The 22,036-nt window shown below is 53.3% G+C and overlaps 1 protein-coding gene across 1 annotated transcript; it reads right to left on the bottom strand.

Moving 5' to 3' along the window:
- Window positions 1–1,630: 1,630 nt before the first annotated feature.
- On the bottom strand, window positions 1,631–17,157 carry EPHB4 (EPH receptor B4). Its single transcript, XM_037054882.1, has 17 exons — window positions 16,610–17,157; window positions 13,833–13,903; window positions 13,307–13,594; window positions 12,191–12,587; window positions 11,259–11,414; window positions 10,752–11,084; window positions 10,321–10,445; window positions 9,769–9,934; window positions 8,628–8,730; window positions 8,365–8,429; window positions 8,118–8,231; window positions 7,782–8,029; window positions 4,937–5,152; window positions 4,482–4,631; window positions 3,867–4,060; window positions 3,519–3,674; window positions 1,631–2,329 (listed from the first exon to the last, which is right to left on the bottom strand). Exons 1-17 carry the CDS (start codon window positions 16,659–16,661, stop codon window positions 2,200–2,202), a joined length of 2,964 nt encoding a protein of 987 aa, XP_036910777.1. The 5' UTR covers window positions 16,662–17,157; the 3' UTR covers window positions 1,631–2,199.
- Between the last annotated feature and the right edge of the window lie 4,879 nt (window positions 17,158–22,036).

The raw sequence follows: 22,036 nt of genomic DNA, 5'->3' as shown, positions 1-22,036 counted from the left end.
ATGAAGGGGTGACAATGGCCAGGCCATCCTGCCCCTTAGCTGGCGGAAGTAGCACATGCTCTGAGCTGGGTGTGGCGGGCACACTCAGGAATTCAGGAGCTGGGCTGTGTTTAATCCGGGTGTCACAGGGCTTCCCGCTGCACACCTATACAGACCTTCCCCTGGTCTTCAGCCCTTTGTCTCTTCTTCGACTGTGCCCTGCTCCCTTGACCTACTCCTTCCCTGGCCAGCTAAGGCCACCTTCTCTAGCCAGGTGTCTGGTTGTCAGGGGAAGGGGTGGCCTGGGCTGGCATCCTCCAGATAGGCCCTTTTCTAGACCCGGAACCCCTCCATCCTTGGCAGGACAGAGTCCCTTTCTCCCTTGGAGGTAAACATATGGACGATATCTCTTCAAGTGAGGGGACTCCAGAAGCTGCTCCAGGTGGGAAACTGGAGATGGGGGTCACTGCCCAGCTCCCTGGGCTGGGAGAGGCAGAAGCTGATTATGACCCTGCCCCAACCCCACCACCACAACAGGGGTTAACAGAGGCAGAAATGACGAGGCTGCTCCACTGGACAAAGCTGCCCTAGTCCAGACCTGCCCCTGCAGGTGTTCCTGTGGGCAGCTGACTGCGGGGAAACGGAAGATAGCGGAGAAAAAAACGATGGGGATTGGCCCCATCATCTTCCTGTTTGGGAGGGAGAAGACACTAAGTAGTTCCCCCCTCCCCTTCCCAAGGGGATGGGAAAACCTGCCCGGGCAGCATCTGGAAAGGAGGAACTGTCCCGACCCAGCCCGCAATCCCTGCGCGCGCGCACATGGGAGACCTGCGTCCTCCACCCCGGCTCTCTGCACCTCCCCCACAGCCCATGCAGACATTCTACTCACAGGCCTTTAAACCAACCCCAGCTGTCAACATCTGGCCCACATCTGTCTCCATCTGACTGGACCCCACCCCCGCCCCCCCACTACATGGGGCTGTAAAGCAGGGCTGTGAGCTCAAAGCCGCCTCTTTGCTTGAAACAAGCACCCTCCCATGGCTAAGGAACCAGGGGAGGAGGGGGCAGCCCCACCCCGGAGGTGCCCCAGGCTCTTGGCAGAACCATCTGGAGCCGTTAGAAGCAGCTGCTAATGACTCATCTCCCACTGCCCCCACCCCACCACCTGAAACACACCCTGGGGTTGGGGAACTAAGCACCCAGGCCCACCTCGGCCCGTTCTCCAGAACTCCTGCCCCTCCACACACTCCACCTTCCTCAGAAGTCCATTCTGTCCCCCACTCCCAATCACCCCCAGAGCTGCAATACTTCCCATTTTCTTTTATTTATACAAAAAATTGTTTTAAATATAACTTAAGAACCCCCTCCAAGCACCGCGGGTGTCTGTCTCTGGTTTCCACCACTACCGAGGCCCCCCCTCCCCGATGGACACGGCTTGCGGGTACTTGGAGGGGCCGGAAACAGCGGCGTGACAGAGGCGCTGCTCTGAAAACAGACACGACAATGGGTCCCTGCTCCCATGCGGGGACAGGAAGTGATAACGAACAGGTCCCCTCCAACACAAAACTTTATGACAAGGACGGTTAAAAACAACAACAAAACACAAAAAACCAGAAACAAAAACAAAAGAGAATAAGACCAAAACCAAAACTTAAAACTCAAAAACCTTCAATATGAAGGCAGCAAATGGGGGAGGGGCATTTACAAGGGAAAAGTGAGTTTGGTGGCAACAGCAGCAAAGTTGAGACGTCCAGTCCAGTGATTTCGTCACTGGGTCATGACACCCCTTCCTGCCTCCCACCTTGGTGCGCCACTCCCGAGCTTAAAGGATTGTCACCCTCTTCTCTTTGGTCTGCGGCCCTTCAAGGTGAGGAAAGGCACCCTGGGGGCCCCACCTGGGGATCAAAGGGAGGCTGTGGGGATTGCACCCAACCACCCTGGAAAATCCTGAGGGAAGGGCTCCCACACCCTGGGCGGGGTTCCCCACCCGAGGGGCATGTTACTTTTATACCCACTCCCATATGGCAGAATCCCCAAATCCTGTCTCTCCAAATTGCCAGCTCCCTGCCCCCACAGGTTCAAAGTGCAATCCAATAGGGCATAGAGATGGGGGCCTCTTGGGGCCCCACCCGACTCTGCCCCAAAAAGAAGGGGAGCCGTGTCCCCAGCGTGGGAATTCCTGCTGGTCCAGAGTTGTGGGGCCAGGCGAGGAGGCACAAATCAGTACTGAGAAGCTGGTGCTCCTGACCCGCCTGGGACTCCAGGTTTGGCCTGGGACTTCATGTGCTGAACACTGGCCAGGATTTTCTTCTGGTGTCCTGCCAGAGTGACTCCTATTCGGAGCAGGTCCCTGGGAAAGAATAAAGAGCTAGGTGAGGCCATAGGGCTGCTGGGACGGCTCTCCTAGCTTCTCCAGAAACTTGGTCACCGCCTCAGGATTATCAGCCAACGAGCAGGGGAGGGGACACACATCAATAGTTGCTCGGCAGTTTCCGGAGGATTTCGGAGGCAGGCCGCAGCGATTCTGCGCAGCCGCAGTTGGGAATGGGAAGGGGGAGGGTCGAAAGGCAGGAGGTGGGGAAGTGGGATGGGGTCGAGGGGCTGGGACCTGGATGGATGCTCCTCTAAGGACTAAGGCAGAGAATCAGAGAAAGGGAGAACCGAGAGAAAGAAAGGCCCACCAAATGAGGCTGGGGGAAGGGGATGCACAGATTGCTTTAGAGGTGAAAGGAGAGGTCAGAAAGAAAAGGCCAGAGAGAGAGAGAGAGGGGAAGGGCTGGGTGGAGAGGAAGGGGAGGGAAGGGTAAAACAAACCGCCTCCCCCTCCATTCTGAGGTCTGGAGACTAAGATAAGGGAAAAAAAAGAAGAGGTAGGAAATTGAGAGCAAGAACCTAGGTCAAGGAGGGGTTGGAGGAAGTTTGGGAGGAGAGGGCCCAGGCCCAGTGGGGCAGACTGGCCCGTGACTGCCCTGCCAGGGAGAGGGGCCTCCAGGACCCTCTGGTTCCAGATTTCTAGTCCTTCTATTCTGTTATTCAAATCTGGGGCCAGAAAAGTCCTGGGGAGAGAAGTGGGAAGGCAGAAGGAAGTATCAGAGAGGCCAACTAGGGAAAAAACAGTATTTGGGAAGTGTCAGAATCATAAAACCATTTAACATTAAAGCTGGAAAGGTTCTCCGAAACCTAGTCAAATCTTCTCCTTTTATGGGTGGGAAAACATCCAAAGTTGACACGTTGTTAATGTGAGAGCAGGGTCTGGAATGTAGATAGATTCACAAAGATAGATACAGATTGCCAGGCAGGGAGCAAGATGCTCCAGGGTTGAAATGGTGCGAGGGGGTGAGGCAGGCACAGTTGGCCTAGAAGACTCACTGGGCTCTCAGCTCCAGCAGCTGTTACTGCTTTTAGGGGGCCCTAGAAAAGTTGGCACTGGGAGTTGACCCCAAAGGCCCCTGCTGACCAGTGGGCTGGATTCTGGTCTCCAGACGCTCCTCTGACTGCTTGGCTCTAACCCCCCACCCCCAGTTCCTGCCATGACTTACTCAGCAGAGATCTGGCTGACCAGCTCGAAGGAGCCAAACCCAGCGGCTGCAAAACTTTCTTCGTATCTCCCCATCTTGATGGCTCGAAGCCACTCACCCACAGAGCCAAAAGCTGAGTAGTGAGGCTGCCGCTGATCCAGGAGTGGGTGTGAGGCTCTGGGAGACAAGGAAGGGGAGGATGTGCTGAGTACCAGGGTCATATCAGGATGGCAATGTTGAGTCCAGCTTTGGAGAGGCAGGCAGGGAAAATCCCATATACCCCCCAAATGATGGTTAATTTTGGGGAGATTCTGGAGGGGTGGAGGTGGCAGCGTGCAGCAAGGAGGGCCCATTCTCAGAAGTCCTCACCCGCCATTCTCCCTGGCCACGATTTTGAGGCTAGCAGGGTTCCGGATCATTTTGTCGAGGGCACTGACCACCTGGGGGAAGCGGGGCCGTGCATTCCGGTCCTTTTGCCAACAGTCCAGCATGAGCTGGTGCAGGGAAGTGGGGCAGTCTGGGGGAGGGGGGAGCCGGTAGTCCTGTTCAATGGCATTGATCACCTGGAATGACAGAAGCACTGGGTGAAGATGTCCAGGAAGAATGAGGATGCAAAGGATCCCAAGGAAATGGTGACTTGGTAGATGCTGGCTGGGTACTACAGCCCTCCAGAATGGCAAATCTGGGGGTCCTTTCGGCTGGGGCTAAGGCTGGCTACGGCTGAGGCTGGCCACGGCTTAATGCCCCAGCAGCTCTTGGACTGTGATTCAGATGTCTAACCTCTCAACTATACCCTCCATCCCGGTATCCTTCTGGGACCAAATATTCTTTATCAAATTCTTGGGTACAAAGGTCAATTCTTCTTTGTGTCACTCTCATCATCTTAAGGACTCAACAGCGATGAACTGTCTCGGAACCCCACCCTCATCCATATCCCAAGTGAGAATATTCCAAGAAAATATGGCAGGTCCAAGGGACACTTACATCCTGATTGCTCATATCCCAGTATGGCCGTTCCCCAAAAGACATGACCTCCCACATCACAATCCCATAGCTCCAGGCGTCACTGGCAGATGTGAACTTCCGAAAGGCAATGGCTTCAGGGGCTGTCCACCGGATGGGAATCTTTCCTCCCTAAAGATGAGGAAAGCAAAGATGAGCTGAGGGTCTCCCAAGATCCATGCACTCTGCCCCTGGCCTTTGCTTTTCCACCGAGCTCAGGCCTCCTTCCCTTCTGGGATCTAGTACCCAGCTCCCCAACTCCATTCTTTTCCTAGACACCCAGAAGTGGGGTTTGCTAAGCTGACCACTCCCTCCATGGTCCGCGCCTCCATCTTATTCCTGGATCAGGGCTGTCAAAACCCCTAGCCACCTTTTCAGCCTTCCCTGCCCACCCGGTCCTAAGCACCTAGTTCCTATGTCAGTCCCCTCAGCCTCACCAGAGAGCTTGTGTAGGTGGGGTCAGAAGAGTTTTCCTCCAGGAATCGGGAAAGGCCAAAGTCGGAGACTTTGCAGACAAGGTTGCTGTTGACAAGGATGTTGCGGGCAGCCAGGTCACGGTGAACGTAGCTCATCTCAGCAAGGTACCGCATGCCCGAGGCAATGCCCCGTAACATGCCCACCAGCTGGATGACAGTGAATTGTCCGTCGTTCAGCTGGAGACCAGACAAAGGAGAGGGGCATGGTTAGGACAGCTCATCCCCTATTTCCCCTTCTCTTCATATTCCAAATCCTATTTGACACTGCAAGCCCATCTCACGCCCAGGCCTGTAGACTTCCCAGGTAGGCCCTCCTTTCTCTCATCCTGATTCTCTGAGCTCTCACTTGGCTATCGTAACACAGTGCTTATAACTGTCCCAGTTTCAAATATACATATTCATTCTCTCTTAATTAGATTGCAAAGGAAGACTTGAAATTTTTCTTCCTTTTAACACAGTACAGTGCTTTACACCCAGGACATACTCAAAATGCTTTTGATCTAATGTGTTTTCATTTAACAAAACCAGAGTTCTGGCAAGGGTGTGCTCTGTGCACTCTCTTATACAGGTGGGGACAAATTTATGCCAATTCAGCCAAAATCTAGCTCAGCCCTCTTGGACCAACTGTGTGTAGTATGCAAGAAAACAGTGAGAAAATCAGGGTCCATCAGCAACCACAGTGCCAAAATCAAGGTCTAAACCCCAACATTGACCTTTACAGCTCTCACCAGGTAAACCAACCAGTCAGGAATGGTTAACTAATCCCACCTTCTGGGTTCAGTTAGCATGACGGGGATCTTCAGTAGCCCCACAGGGCCAGGGACACAAAGTCCAAAACCAAATTCCGAATCAATCTGCCAAGACTGAACCCAGTTTGTGGAAACACCACTTGCCAATGCTCAGAGCACAGACCTAGGGGCTTCCATGATTCCTTCCTTTCTCTCCCCCCACCTGCCACTTATAATCCATCTGCAAGTTCTGCTGGCCCTGTCTCCAATATACCCCAAATCCAGCCTTTTCCGGCACCCCACTGCAACCCTCACAGCCTGAATGACTGCAAGTCTCCTCACTGGTTCCTGGCTTCCTTCCTCTCCTACTCCCCAGCACCCACCAAAGGGATCTCCTCCTGAAACCCCTTGAAAGGCTTCTTGAACTAATCAAATCAAAATTCCTGACCAAGGCCACGAGCACGAGGCTCACGTGGCAGGGCCACCACCTACATCAAGATCCACCACGGTTCCTCTGCTCCCCAGGTTCAGCTCCACCTGCCTTCCTGCTTCTTTGTTGAGTTCTTGTCCCCAACATGACTCTTCCCCGCCTCATCTTCTCAAGGCTGGCCCTTTCCCAAGTACTCAAATGTTATCTCTTCTAAAATAGGCCCCTTTCCCTCCCTGCAATGGAATCTCTGTTGGGTACCAATGGAACACACTCCTACATACGCTATGGAGAGCCAATCATCATCTCACCGCTCCAGGTCAACCCCAGCATCACCCCTGGTGAGACCCAGGTGGCCTGTGTCTCCTGGTGGGGCGTGGTGCCATGTGAAATTCACAGCCCTCCTGGTATAGGCTGGTCACCGACATTTAATTTTGAATGTATCAAAACATTAGCTTCTTATGGGAAATACAGAGAAACAACCTAAATGACCTCACAGGGAAGACTTTAATGAATCCACAAAGTGAGACATTCAAGGGGACAGGTGGCCCAGCTCTTCTGCATGTCAAGGTCATGACAAGGGACTGTGCTGGCTTTAGAAGAGACTCAAAAGTAACCACCAGGTATAATGCTTGATCTTGAACTGGATGGTGGTTTGGATAAACTAGCAGTAAGGGACATTTGGGGACAACTGAGAAAATGTAGATATCGACTGCATATTAGAGGATACCAAGAAATTATAATTTTTGTCAATGCAATGTTATCTTTCTATGTAAGAAAATGCTTTGATTTAAAAAATATGTGAGGTGCCCTGGCCGGGAGGCTCTGCTGATTGGAGCATAGTCCCATACACCAAACGGTTGTAGGTTCGATCCCTGGTCAGGGCACATACCTAGGTGGAGGGTTCAATCTCTGGTTGGGGTGCTTTGGGCAACAACTGATTGATGTTTCTCTCTCATCAGTGTTTCTTTCTCTCCCTCTCCCCAACCTTTTCTCTCCCTAAAATCAATAAACATATCCTCGAGGGAGGATTAAAATAAAAATGCAATGGAAAATCAACAAAAATAATAAAATTCAGTGAACCTGTTAAAGTGACAACAACAAGCTCTTCTCCCTCATTTCCAGATACTTTTCTTTCTTTTTTTAATGTGCCAAGCACTTTTATTTATATTCTCAATCATTTTTTCTCACTGAGTTCTCATTATTCTTTGAGTTTTGGCATATCTCTACTTTCCTCAGCCACTTTTCCGTGGTCTTGTTTGTTTCCACATCTGAAACTACTTGTTTAATAAAAGTTTGTTTGTTTCCTTAATTTCCAGTCTTCCCCATTACACTGTCACCCTAAGGGCAAAGATACTCATGGCTTTATTCCCAGGGCCTAGGACAGTAGCTGGTATACAAGGAGGTGCTCAGGAAGTCCTTGTTAAAAGGACGAATGATGACCCTTTATATCCCAGGGTCCGCTGCCCCACAGAGAGGCCCATCCCACCTGTGCCGGAAGGGCCAGTCCCAGGGACTCAGCCTTTCCTGAAGGGAGAATGTAGGGTGAAGGGGGTCGTGTGGAAGCCACCGCCTGTCCTGGTTCTGAGTTCCCTGGCTGTGTTGCGGGAGCACAGCGGGCGGACTCAGGAGGCTGGGCAGGGGAGCTCACCCGCAGGAAGGAGTCCAGGGCACCGTTCTCCATGAACTCAGTGAGGATCATGACCGGCACGCTGTTGGTGACCACGCCCTCCAGACGGATAATGTTGGGGTGCTCGAACTGGCCCATGATGGAGGCCTCGCTCAGGAACTCCCGCCGCTGCCGTTCTGTGTAACCACCCTTCAGGGTCTTGATGGCCACGCAGCTCTCCTTCTTCCCCGGAGCCTTGAGCCGTCCCCGGCACACCTCCCCAAACTCGCCTTTAGGAAGGGTACGGGGAGTCAGCTCTCCTGGCCTTCCCTGCCCACCCCATCCTGCTCCCAGGCCTCCAGGCATCGTTCCTCTCACCTGCACCAATCACCTCTTCAATCTTGACATAGGAGACATCGATCTCTTTTGCAAATTCCCTCACAGCCTCATTAGGATCTTCGTAAGTGAAGGGGTCAATGTAGACCTTAGTACCTGAGGCATCATGCAGGGCCCATTAGCCGAGTAACTTCCCCTGCACTCAGACGCCCAATTCTTGCCTCACAACCTTGCCCCCGCACTGTTTCCTTCCTTGGCTCACAAGGCACCCCCAACCAAGCCCACCTACCGTGCCCAATAAGATACTGTCCATGTTTGTCTGAGTATTCAGCTTCTCTCCCACTGCTCTGCTTCCTATAGCCAGGGGAAGGACAAAGTAAACTGAGTCACATACTTATGTTCCCAGAGGGACAGGATGGGAAGAGGAGCAGAGACTGAGAAAGATTCCAAGTAGAAACGGGCTCTTGGGGCACGGAGGGAGACTCGCCCTGGGGCAAGAGGGCAGGTGGACAGCTTACCCTCCAAGGGCCTCCAGGGACTCAGAGCCCTCACCTGAGGCAGAGAACAGCGATGACAATGACCACCAGGACCAGCACCACACCCACAACTGCAGTGCCTGCAATTAGGGCCAGCTGCTCCCGCCAGCTCTCACTCTCTGGGGGAGAAAAAAACATGATCAGGAGAACCTGATGGTCCCCAAGGGTTCTGCGCAGGTCTCCCGAATGAGCTGTGGTTCTCCTGAGGACATTGTGACAAGTAGGAGAGGACAAAGGAGAGGCAGGGCTGGGGAAGCACAGTGCTTTTTCAAACTGCTTTCCACAGGCCGTGGGCCCCTCCAGCATCCCTCAGGGCAAGGTTCCCCAGCCTTATTACTGTCAGAGCTGGTTTGATTTTATTCTACTTTAAGTCTCGGTGGCGGCAAAAACAAGTTCCATTTGAATGAAAGGTTTGAAGGCTAAGTAAAAATAAAAGGGTTTATAGCCCCAGAGTGGAAACAACCCCTGGGTCCATCAACAGATGAATGAACAAACAGAGCGCACCCCTGCCACGGCGACACCTCCTGCAACGTGGGCGAGTCTTGGAAACCTCATGGTAAGTGAAGGGAGCCAGTAAAACAAAGTACTGCATACTGTACAGTCCCATTTATATGAAATGTACAGAACAGGCAAATCCATAGAGACATAAAGTAGATTAGTACTTGCCAGGGGCTAGGAGGTTGTGGAAGGGGTATAGGGTCTCTTTGGGGGGCACTGAAATGTTCTAACCTTCATTGTCATGGCTGTACCACTCTGTGGACATACTAAAAGCCAATGAATTAAACATTTTAAATGGCTGAACTGTATGGTAGATGAAGCATATCTCAACAAAACTGTTTAAAAACCCTAAAATTAAAATATTACAATAGGTGTCATCTCACTGATTCCCTGGAGCCCTGTGAGAGAGGCCTCGTATTTCCATTTATTTGGGTGAGAGAGCTGGGCCTCTGAGGTCAAGTTTTTGCCAATGGTCCCACAGCTGAGGGAAGGTTGCCAAGCAGATCTTCACACTCAGTGGTTGGGTTGGGTCTGTGCACCCTATGCTGTCCTCACCAGGCCAAAATTACCTCTCAGCTGAGGAAAAGAGGAGCCTAGGGGCGTGACTCTGGGGGTCCTTAGGGAGCAGCACCACCACCCAGGCCTATTCCCAGGCTCACCTTGCGGCTGGGTCTGGCTATGGTGCTCCTGCCCAAAGGGTCCATAGCCGGCCTCGGAGCGCGCCCGCACCTGGACCAGGTAGCTGGCTCCCCGCTTCAGCCCCTGCAGCTCTGCCCGGTTTTCTGAAGTCTTCAGGAACCGAACACTGTTGGGGTTCCCTGCACCCTGTCCGGGAGGAGGAGGAGTTGGCTTTAAGTACAGGCCTGCAGTTTCTGCTGCTCTTCCAGCCCCACCCCGCCCTACAGCCCCATCACTAGCACCTTGGTCCCATTACGTAGCAGGCGAGGCCTTTGTGCTCACTTTTGTGCACTGTGCTGATAATTTTGCATTCACTGTCTCATTTAATTGTTGCAGCAATTCTGTGGGGTTGGTACCATTATCACAACTATTTTACAGATGAGGATTCCGGGCTCAGAGAGGCCAAGAGGCTGGCCCAAGGTCTCCAGATAGTGAGTGGCACAACTGGAATTTAGTGCCTGCAATTCAGGTGTCCGACTCTGGAGCACGTCTCACTGCCCACCCCCAGCCCCAGGGGTGGTGCCCCGTCTCACCTTCTCATAGTACTTGACCTCATAGTCCAGCACTGCTCCACTGGGTGCCCGGGGAACAGCCCATGTCAAGCTCAAGCTGCTCGGTGAGGACCGAGTCACCCGGATGTCAGACACCGGGGGAGGCACTGTGAGAGACAGGACATGTTGGGGTTCTTCTGCATGGCAGGCCTGTCTTTTTGCCTTTCCAACTCCTCTGCTACCTGCAATTGTCTTGGTCCTCCAAATATCTCAAGAATTCCTCCTGGCTCCCATCCTCAACTCTGTAGCTTGCCTTTGCATCTTTTTCAATCTCTGCCTCTTGCTCCCAAAGCCCTGACTCTCTATACTTCTTGGGGACACAGCCTCTGCTTCTTTTCCCTTCAGGCCTTGCTAGCCTTTTCCACCACCACCTCTCCCATCTGACCACCAGCTGCCCCAGCCCCCAGGCTCACCCTTAAGGTCGGTGGTGACATTCACAGCCTCAAATGGGACAGGCCCGGTGGCTAAGGAAGATACTCCATTCAAGGCAGTGACCTCGAAGGTATAAGTAAAGTCAGGACGCAGCCCGCGAATTGCAATCCAGGGCTCCACCAGGTCCCGGGGGCCTGGGTCGAAGGTCAGGTCGCCTCCACAGGGTGTGCAGGACCCCCCAGGACGGCACTCCTGGCAATGGAGTGCATAGGTGAGATCCTCTCGGCCACCTGACTCGAGGGGAGCACTCCATTCCAGGCGTAGGGAGGAGCCGTTGAGGCGGGAAACCACGCTTCTTGGAGCCGATGGAGGGGCTGCAGGAAACCAGAGAATCAGACAGAGGCCAAGCAGATGAGGGGTGGGCAGTGGGACAGATGGGCAGCCACACTGACTTGGCCAGGCACCAGCAAGCCAGGGTCAAGAGGAGGAAGGCGTGGGAAGACGGGGACTGGAATGGGGGTCCACCCTAGGGGTCAATGGTCACTTACTGGTACAGGGCGCACTCCGGGGGTCTGTGCGGGCCCGAAAGTACCCGTTGCGGCACTGACAGATGGGTGAGCCGATGGTGTTGGAGTGGCTGTTGGCTGGGCATGGCTGACAGGACCCCTCCCCAGACAGAGGCTTGAAGGTGCCCTGGGCACAGGCTGAGAGAGAGAAAGCATACACCGAAACATGCATCAAAAACATGCAGCTGCTCTTAAGGCTACACGAAGTGCCAAGGGGAAGCAGCACAGGAGCTCGGAAGCCTCATCTCTAGGAGGAGGACAGCGCCTCCAGATCAGGAACTAACCCTAACACCACACCGCCTACACTCTTTGGCCGGCTGGTGACACCTGAAGAGCGCTGCTCAGAAAGATGATTTCAGGGCTAACCACAAAACACACCGGGTTATAAAGGAATCCAAGTAAGTCAAACACAATGATCAAAATATGAAGAATAGGTTGTGACACAGAAGTGTGTGTGCTTCTTTATTAACAAGACATGGTGGCTGGTCTAACAGCTTCCATAACACCTAAGTGGTGAGGAGCAAACAGAATTTGACACTCTGCCATCATCTGTCATAATGGGCTGTGAAAACACCCAGGAACCACAATGAACAAGAATAGAGACCATGATACCTTTGTCCTCTGAGCCCAACAGGGTGCCCCCTACCTGAGGACAGTGCCGCACCCTTGGCTCGCTTCCCGTGTCCAGAAAGGAGTGGACATATCAGGGAGAGTGTGGAAGTGAGGAAGGGCTCTGAACTACACTAAGGGGGTTAAGGGGTGGGGAACGAAAACAGGCCCTCCTGGAACGGGGTGCCCAGGGGAGCAAAAAATGTTCAAAATGGAAATTTAAGAAGTGAGTCCCAAAACAGGGCACAGGACCTTCTCCTCCTTATGGATTGGCAATGCTTTCTTGTAGACATGCCCCCTCTCACCTCGGCATCTGGTATTCCCCTCTGTGGCCTCGAACCCTGGAGCACAGCTGCAGCCCATGACTGGCTGCTCGGCCCACTGGCCATCCTCCCGGCAGTAGAGGCTGGGACTAGGGCCCGGGACAGGGATGGCATCAGCCACGCAACTCCCTGTCACTGGCACCACAAGCTCACGAGGCACAGTCTCCGGGAAGCGGGTGAGGTTCACGGTCAGCTGGGCACACTTCTTGTAGAAGAGGTGCAGGGACAGCAGGGCCATGCAGGCACCCTGGTCCTGGAAAGCCAGGTAGAAGCCGGCCTTGGTGAGTGGGCCCAGACGCAGCGTCTTGACGTTCACCTTACCGGTGGCCTCAGCCCCAGGGCGCTTCCGGGTAAGGTGCTCAGCAGCCACCGTGTCTACCTTTGGGGTCAAAGAAGAGACTCAACCACTGCCATCCTCCACTCCCCAAGGGCCCGGTGGACTATCTTTTTCTTTCTAGCTTATCCTCTCCATGACCTCCTTGGATTCTGTTCCAGAACATTCTCTCCACTTTTCTCAACTCACTTCCCTGCAGGCCCTAGCATTGTTCATGAATACTTGCTGAACTCCTACAACAGGTCCAGCTCTGTCCTACACCACTCCTTTCCGTTCATCCACTCGTCCTACAAAAATTTACCAACACCTACTGTATACCCTGAACGCAGTGCAGAGGAAACAGAAATGAAGGAAACCCAGATAAACTACAAAGTATGATGGATGTGATGACAGGTGGGATCCCAGAGTGGGGCGCCTCAGCAAAGGCATCCCAGGGGAGACCTAGGGGATGGAACACAGAAGACGTAGTAGGTGAGTAGAAGAGGCAGAGGGAAGGCCTTCCAGGGTGAGGGGTAGGAGCATAAAGGGGGAAGTGTAGGGTGGCCTAAGAACAGCAGAGTGGAGTGACTGAGAGGACCTTCCCTGGCGGCCAGGCCAGCAGCCCACCTGCATGCCGCTGCTCCACCAGCAGACTGCCTTCTTCCCTCCCCAGATCCGAGGCTCCTGCTTCCAGCGCCCCAACCAAGCCGGCCTTAGAAGTTCACCTCCACTGTCCCTAGACCACAGGCCTGCCCCAGCCCTGCCCTGGCCGGTGGCCATGGTACCTTGATGTAGGGGTTCTCCATCCAGGCTGGGGTGAGTGCTGTGGCTGTGTCAGCATCACTCTCAAAGTAGAAGACTGTAAAGGTCTCCTTGCAGGAGCGCCCAGCCCGGGGCAGGGACAGGCACTCGAGCATGGTGAAGCGAAGCGTGGCATACACGTGGACGGCACCTCGCCTCGGAATCCAACCTGTGCGCAGCCAGTGGGCCAGGCCTGGGGCACGCTGCACATCACACACCTCATACGTCCGAACACTGTGTTGCTCCTCATCCAGGCCACTCAACTCCTCCCACTGTGGGCAGAAGGGGGTTGGCATGAGGGCTGCCTAATGGCTTCAATGTCAGCAGGAGGGTGTTTGTCATCAAGCAGAAGTGGCTAGGGTGGCTAGGGAAGGGGACCTCCGAGAGCAAGAGCTCAAAGGACACCGGGTCCTGCTGCTTGATCTAGGCAGTGGTACTGGAAGCAGGTGGGCACTGGTGCTCATTTGTCAGTTTCCCTTCTGAACCCCAGCTCCTGGGCCCAGCTCTTACCTGCCCCTCCACCTGAGGAAACGTCACCCACTTCAGATCGGCAGTTTCCAATTTTGTGTTCAGCAGGGTCTCTAAGACAGACGGACAGTTAGCCACTGCTTAGGGGGGAGACACTAGGAAGACCAGATGCCTGGGAATGGGGAAGGGGGGAGGGCCTATTAGCTTCAATCTGGAAAGTCAGTCAGACTGAGACAAGAGATAAGGAGGGGAGTGAGCCCTGCCCTCCTATTTCTCAGCTCTTTTTCTGAAGGACAACCCCACTCCTAACAGCTGGCAGGCTCACTGGCCCTCAGTACTCCCAGATTTAGACCTCCCTCAACCGCTGTACCCTGGAGGATAGGGGAAGGTGCAAACAATGGAAGGGAAGAAGGGTCAACAGCTCAGAAAGGATTAAGCTAGATCCCTGATCTGGCCCTGACTCTGGTGGGCAAAGGGCTGCTGGCATGGGGACACCCTCCTTAAAGGACCTGCCAGGGCCTCCACAGTCCCTTCCCCAATTCCCAAGTCACTGCCTCCCTGCCCCCAACTCTACTCCCCTTCCATGTCCCCACCCATTTTAGGACCCAACACTCTAGTCCTTCAGATCCAGGGAGATATTGCTTAGCTCCTGAGGCCCAGCCAGCACCCCCAGTCCCTCCCCTCCTCCCCCAGCTCTCTGCTGTGGCTGCTGTCAGAAGGGGAAGTGCTGGAGGCTGGGATGCTTGGGTTCCCGCCCTGGCCCCTGCCTGCAGAGGCCTCACATCTGGATTTGGTTATGGGAAGGAAAAGGGGAGGAGACTTTAGGGGTGTGTGTGTGTGTGTGTATGGGGGGGGCACAGAACACACCTGGCTCTGCTAGGCCTGGGGGAGGGGTACCAGGGAGGGGTGGGGCTCTGGCAGAAGGTGGGGATTAGGGGAAACTGCACAGGCCCTGGCAGCACAGGGTGGAAGGAGGGTAGGGGAATCCCCTTGGAGACCAGCAGCACACCTGGGACCTGGTCCCCACTTCCCAATGCGGGCTGCTGGAGAGAAAGGAAGGCAGGTGGGTTGGGCAGCCTCCTGCCTGGGAGCAAGTGCTATCCACAGAGGGCAAAGAATCAGGTGAATGGGGCCAGCCCCAGGTAAGGCCCTGGCCCCCATGGGTGGCAGGAGACAGCCCAGCATGCTGGGGACAGGATGCCCGGGTTCTGGGAAAGGGGTGGATTGAGCCTGCCGTCTCCACCCTCCATTGTTCCAGCCTGGATAGTGTTTTCCTGTCTCCAATTTACACACACTGTCTCTGTTTCAGGGCTGCCCCCTGTGCTCTGAGCGGCTCACTTTCTCTTATTCTATCTGGGTCTTGCCTCCTCTTGGAGTTCTCTTTGACATGTCCGTTTTCTGGCCTTTGACCTCTCTCTCCCCAACTCCCTGTCCACCTCCATTTCTTTTGCTCTCTCCTCTGTTTTTTTGTCTCCCACTTTTCAACTTCACTGGTGTGCCCAGGCTTGGATGAGTTACTTAACTCTTCTAAGCCTCAGGCTCTTCAGCTGTAAAATGGGACAATAATCATCCCTCCTACCCCCAGGGCTGTAGGAACCAAGAAAATCTAAAGCCCTCAGCCTGGGCCTGGAGTTTAGAAAGACTTTTGGTAACAGCAGATTGAGTGATTCCCTTTTCCTCTTTGCATCTTTTCCCCCCTCTCACCCCACTTCATCCTGGTGGGTTTTCTCTTCGCTCCGCTTTTCTTTCTCTCTCAGTCTTTCCCCCTTCTTTCTCAGAGCCAGGCCAGTCTTCCCTCTCTCCACCCCTAGCCTTTGATCCCCAGCCCAGAGCAGCGCTGCCCAGCTTGGGGGAGAGGGGTTTCTAACTGCCTTTGATTCCCCCTCCTCAGCAGCCCCCCAAACCCCCTCTCCAGAGACCCCTTTGATTTCAGGCAGTGAAGGGGGGGGTAGGAGGCAACCCATTGAAAGGAGATTAGGGATATAGGAGGAGGGTTTATAGGGCTCTTGGTTCCCCTTCTAGGGGGTGAGGGGAGGGGAGAGACTCATGGATGAAGAAACATTTGGGGAGAATATAGAAAAATTAGAAATGTGCAGAGAGACAATGAGATAGGTGGTCATCAGGCTGAGTTAGGGCAACACAGGGGCTGCACAGGTCAGGTCTACTGGCGGGCAGGGTTGGAGGGGAGCCAGCTTGTCTAGCACTTGGGCAGGGCTGGGGTCTAGAGAGCATTTAAAGGGCTGGGGTGCAGCCCTGGGAAACCAGGAAGGGGGCCTCTTTGTGGCAGGGGCCGTGGCTTTGGGAGATTTGTTTGGAGTGTGAGTGCAGAGGTGGCCATTCTGACAGAGGCAGTGGCATTGGAGGCTCAGGGTGTGAATGCTAAGGAAATGAGGGGTGGGGGCAGTTTATGGCCTAGCACAAAATTCTGCCTTGTCTGCAGTGTTCCTCCAGAAACCTTTCCTTCTTTTTGGCAGAGGTGGGAAGAGGGTCAGAAACTCTGAAGAGAGTTTTGAAGGTTGGAGTAGAGAGAAAAGGAAAAGCCGGCCAAAGGAGTCTGGAGTCAGGAGTGAGAGTTTGGGGAGCCGGGGCTGGGGCAAGTCCTGGGACGGGGCCCGACTCCATCTCTTTCCCAAACAAAAGAAAACTCCACTCCCCGCTGGGCTGCCTCTCCCCCGCCCCCCCCCCCGCCCGGTCTAGTACTATTGGTCCGAAGTTCGGGTTTGAGGTGCCGAGTAGGGTAGGGAGAGGTCGGGGCCCTGCACTCCGAGGCCCAACTTTGGGGGCCCCACGAGTGGCGGGGTGCCCCTAAGGAAACTCACCTTCTAAAGCGACTGCGAGTGAAGCCCAGCAGAGCAGAGCCCGGAGCTCCATGGCGCCACCTCACTCCGGTTGGATCCGATCTGAGTTTGGGGGGCGCTAGCCCCCCCAGGTCTGAATCCCCCCTGAGCGGGTAGACGTGGTTTCCCCGCGCCGGACTCTCGGTCGGAGTCTCAGCGCGGGCCCATGCGGGCGCGCAGGAGACCGGGCGGTGGCGCCCAGGTGTGGCCCCGTGTCCCCACCGCGCAGGCGGGCGGGGGGCGTCCTTGTAGGGGACGCGCCGGACGGGAGCGGAGAGAGACGTGGCTGGAGTCGGGGTCCCTCCGGGGCCTCGGGGTTCCTCCCCGGCTGGTTGGGGGGTGTGTCTGCCTCGCGCTTTCACCCCCGCTTCGTGGGAGCGTTGCTGCTCGCGCCGCGGGGCCGAGTGCGCTCCGCGCCGGCGGGGTGTGTGGAAGCAGGAGTAAGGACTAAGCGGGAGAGAGGAAGACTGCGGATCGGGGTTGGGGCTGTGCTGGGCCGGGCTGGGACTCGGCCAGGCGGCGCCTGGCGGAGGAGGGAGGGGCGCGCGGGAGGCTGGCGGAGCCGCCCCCAGCCCTGACTAGGACTGGGGCCCGGGGCGCGCTGATTGGATCGCGCGGTATTGAATAATTCATGAGGAAAGCGGAGTGGGGCGCCCAGTGGAGCAGGTCGGGAAGTTCGGAGAAAGTTTGGAGAAGGGGGAGGGGCGGTGGGCGCGGAGCCCAGGGACCGCCCAGACGTGCACCAAGCCTGTGTGCCCGGGCCCGGATCCCGCGTGTCCGGGCCGGGGCCCAGGGACCCCTGCGGCAGGCCCGACCCCCGGAGACACCAGGAAGCGGAGACGCACACCCAGCAGCCCAGAGGGCCGCACAAAAGTGCTCATTATCTTCCCGCACATTTAAGATTCTTCTGGATTAGCCCATTATCCCCTCGTTGACGCAGGGGACCGTGTTTGAGGGAAACTTTTGAGGATGGAGGGTGGTCCTGGGATTCCCCGAGGCAACGATGTCAGTTTAGATAGCCCCGGAGCGACCGTGCATACAATCATTCAACAAACATTAAGTATTGGGGACTTACTGTGCGCTCGACCTAGCGCTGAAAAAATGCGGAGTGGAAATGACACAACAGGGTTGAGAAAGGAGTATAGAAAAGTCTAGGAAGCAAGGGTAAATTTTAAAAAGTGGGTGGGTCTGAGAGAGTGAGGGGTCCAGATGGATTCCCAAATCACCGTCCTCATTCTCACTGTCATGTTTGGGAGGGGTCCCCACCACCCGCAGCCCTAACCCTTGGGGCTGGGGCCGGGGCTGCTGCTGTCTTTCCTGAGGCAGTTTCCTGTCTGGCTCCTGGGGGCCCTCGGGATGGCTGGGAGGGCCTTTCCTCTCTTTGCCACCACCCTCCCTCCCATCCCATCAGTTAGAGGGGAGGATCCTGCAAAGCAGCGAACCTCCCACTAACCCCCTTCTACATCAGGGAACCCAGTGTGAATCATGGGGTGGATGGAGGGTGCTGCAGGAGTCCTCCAGTGAAAGAATTGGAAGGAAAGGCTTAAATTCAGAAACAATTTAAGGGGGACAGAGTCTGGAGGAGCTGAGGAGCCAAGGGAGAGGGAAGGAGGAGTCACCGATGTCTGGGGAAGGGTGGGGGGACAGGCTGTCAAGCACCGCTAACTCCCCCAGAGAGGACAGCCAGGCCTGTAGTGACCTCTTGTCCCAGCTCACTTATCTTCCTGCCACAAGTGGTGTTCCCCACACCCCTGCCCTTCCTTGTTGCCTTGCTTGGGTTCTGCTCCGGGGTGGGGGGTCATAGGGGGCAGGAAACAGCCGGCTTGAATGGAGCCAGGCAGACCGGGCCAGCAGACCAGGCTGAGGCTGGGAATACCATCCTCCTCTCTCCCTGATCTAAGTCCAGTCTCTGCTCTGTTATCAGCTTCTCCTTCAGGTTGCATTCCCCCTGCCCCCACCTTTCCCTGCTTTCACTCTGCACTCAGATTCTCCCCTCTAAAAGTTGTCTCCTCCCGGGCTCTTTGAATTTTCTCATTTCGTATTGGTGGGGAGTTCATCATTACAGGTGAATCATGATTCATCACGATGGAGCATGATAGAGACTGAGAGGAACAGATAAATGAGGCAGGCCAGAGTAAGGGGCTGATGAGACAGAGGAATGAAATAGTGTAATAGCTCACCACAGACTTGAACCCTGTATTTTTGACCCCTGAGGACCAGCCCCCGCCCCCCGCCCCCAGCTAGACAGAACAGTTTAGGTAAGAAAATGCCCAGTAGATCCCATATCATTGAGTCCTCAGCTCCACCCCCAGCATATAATCCACCTCTTAGTACCTAGTGTATACCAGTAAAAGAATGAATACAATGAAACTTTTATTGAGCATCTACTATATGCTGGGTGATCACTGCTAATTTGCAAGATTTGTAAAACATGCTCCTGGCCTCAAAGATCTTGTAACCTGGCAGAAATGCCATTACTTCCCCTTTCCACTGAGATGATAGCTGGGGGGTTTCACTCCAGTACCCAGGAATCACTCTCCATCCTCCTGTGGGTGTGAGATCATTTTCTTCACCCTCTGACCACCCCGGGCCACTTCCTAGGTGAGCTAACTTAGTATCCACTGAATTACATTACACAGGTAAACATCAGTGTCGTCGCTACCTGACAATCAGTCCAAACAACTCTCAGGCCCTCCACTCTTTATTGTCACAGCACTTAGGGCACTTCTCTGTCATCCCCACCCCCCAACACACAGCACATATAAGGTTGTCACCCAGTCCCCTGCCCATGATCATTATGGCAGTACCTGTGGGGAGCACACCCACCCCCATACCAGCCCCCAACAACTGGCAGGGCTTTATTTCCTCTGTCCACATCATTACAGCAGCTTGGAGCAGTCTTGGAGTTAGGACTTTTCCTATATTTATTAAACAATTGATCATTTCTTCAGCACAAATTGTAGAAATGGTCACTCCTCTTCCCATATTGCAGCCCATGTAACCCTGTCAAGTCTAGAGTTAAATTTACCTGGAAGCCCACGAGGTTTACACTCCAGCACCTCCACCTTCCTGGCTCCTCCCAAAGCCCTGGTTAATGAGTGCCATCCATTTAAACAGTTTTTAAGGTGAGTCACTGCATGAGGACATTTGAGATGGCCCTGAATCACAGCTCTTATAGGAAAGGAATTTAACAGAGGTTTTGACCTCACCGGTAATGAATCGAAGAGAAGTTTATAAATCAAAAGCCAAAAAAGATATTTATTAACTCTTTTGAGTTTATAAACTCAATGAAAGAAAAAAATTAAATTGTTCATACTAAAGGGAAGACTGAGATATAAAGAGAATAGACAATAATAAAGCCCGGGCTGGTGTAGCTCAATGGATTGAGCGCAGGCCTGCAAACCAGAGGATTGCGGTTTGATTCCCAGTCAGGGCACGTGCCTGGGCTGCCGGCCAGGTCCCAGCAGGGGGCACACGAGAGGCAACCATACATTGATATTCTCTCCCTCCTTCCCTTCCCCTCTAAAGATAAATAAATAAAATCTTTAAAAAAAAGAGAATAGAGAATAATAATACAAAGTCATAATCATCTGAAGAGGTGGTCAAAGATTACACCTGTAAGAAAAAGGTAGGATGTGAAAGTATTATAGAGGTGCATTGAGAAGTTATTTACTACAAATGTTATTTATCCAGCTTATTAGAAAATAGTGCACGATTATATCTAAATATACATCTTTTGTACAACTAAAAAATAAAAAACATCACAGTAAAATGATAGCAAAACACATGGTTTTTCATTTGCACTACATGACAGATGGTTCACATTTAGTCATAAATGAGCTCTATTCTGGGTTTTGAAATATTGTTAGTATTTGTCCCCTTAACATTTGCAACTGGTTGTGATCTCTCAATCTAAATAAACATTAATTTTACTTAATTTTATATTCACAATTTTGTTTTCTTAATAAAGGTTCCCCAAATTGTATAAACCAGGATTCACAAAACAGGAATCCAGGCTTCATGTGGAATCTTCCTGAATTCATCATATATAGAGCTGTATCAGACAAACACAGAGAAGCCTTCACTAATTTATCGCTGATTGTAGGTTTACTTGTACATGGCCCTAAGTTTCACGAAAGAAAGTACAACATATACTCAACATACACTGTCTGGCCCCCAGTAAATACTCAGTAAATCTCATTAACTGTTTATTCTTTATTGACTTGTCTTTCTTTAATTTACTCAGCAATCATTTCTGAACATTTTATTATGGGCCAGGACTGGGGATACAGTTATCCTCTGCCTCCCAGGATTTGACAGCTACGGTAACAGGGTGAAGCCAGGGCCCCCCAAAGAGAGATTTGTAATGGAGTCCAGAATTCGGGGTGTCCAGGAAATATTAAAAATATAAGATGTCCTCACCTCCACAAGTCTGAACGGGGGTAGGATACAAGGAGCAGGGCCACTGAGACTTATTTTGCATATCAACAGTTTTGCAAATAACTGCAAAAAACAGTAATTTAACATATCTAAAACTTTTGGCTGGTTTCATAGATAAGTAACTGTGGCCAAGCTTTGAGCCAGGAAAATGGGAGTGACTTTGACCCATGACTTTAACTAGGAGGCAACTCCCCCTGGTTACAGCGCCTGCTTGAGAGCTTGGAGATGGTTGGCTCCACGCCATGGGGCCCCGCCTGCCCAGACTTACCATGGCAGCCCAGAAAAGCTGGAAAAATACGGGAATGCTGGCAGGTGTAGCCGATTGTGGAGTGAGAAATGGGGATGCAGAGGAAGATTCGTGCTGGGATTTAAACCCAGACACTGCAGCCATGCTGGGGATTATGCGGTTTGGGGGCTCCCTTTGCCATACTGCTTAGAAAGCAGGAAATCAAGATTTAACAGCGAAGCAGAGCTCTCTCTTAGCAATCTGGAAGAATGCAGGAGAGACATCGCAGGAAGGAAAGGGGTAAAAGGACTGTTGCTGGTGGGCCAGAAGGTGCCACTTGGGTCTGGATTAAGAACTGAAGATCACGGTGGTGACACAGCTGATGCTGCTGGGAACTGCAGGAGGCCTGCCAGTCAAGCATGGATTACTGGGAAAGGACTGGGGGCTAGCTGAGCCACAGACCTCTATTATTTTCCTGAGATAAAACACCCCCATACCCATATGGTGTGTATGGGGGTGTTTTAAGGGACTTTGGGATTTTAGTGAAGACATTAAGTCATTACTATAAGTCTGTATAACTTTCTAATAAATAGTCCCTTTTCATCAAACTCTGGCATTGAGAGTCATAATTCCCTGGTGATGGGCAAGGTGAACCTAGTACATGGGGACCCCAGGAGGGGGGGGGACATTCAATAACAGTATCTTGTCCTCCCCCACTACAGGTCTGTCCTGTAACACTAGGG

This window comes from Sturnira hondurensis, unplaced genomic scaffold, assembly GCF_014824575.4.
Source record: "Sturnira hondurensis isolate 20B ecotype Veracruz unplaced genomic scaffold, ASM1482457v3 Scaffold0008380, whole genome shotgun sequence".
Lineage (NCBI taxonomy): Eukaryota > Metazoa > Chordata > Mammalia > Chiroptera > Phyllostomidae > Sturnira > Sturnira hondurensis.
This window is presented reverse-complemented; position numbering and strand designations above follow the sequence as displayed.

Coding starts and splice junctions, on each gene's coding strand:
- EPHB4 (XM_037054882.1), bottom strand. CDS start 16,661: ATGGAGCTCCGGGCTCTGCTCTGCTGGGCTTCACTCGCAGTCGCTTTA. Junction 11,415..12,190: donor GGGGAATACCAGATGCCGAG/GTGAGAGGGGGC, acceptor TCTCTCTCTCAG/CCTGTGCCCAGGGCACCTTC. Junction 4,632..4,936: donor CCACCTACACAAGCTCTCTG/GTGAGGCTGAGG, acceptor CCTCATCTTTAG/GGAGGAAAGATTCCCATCCG.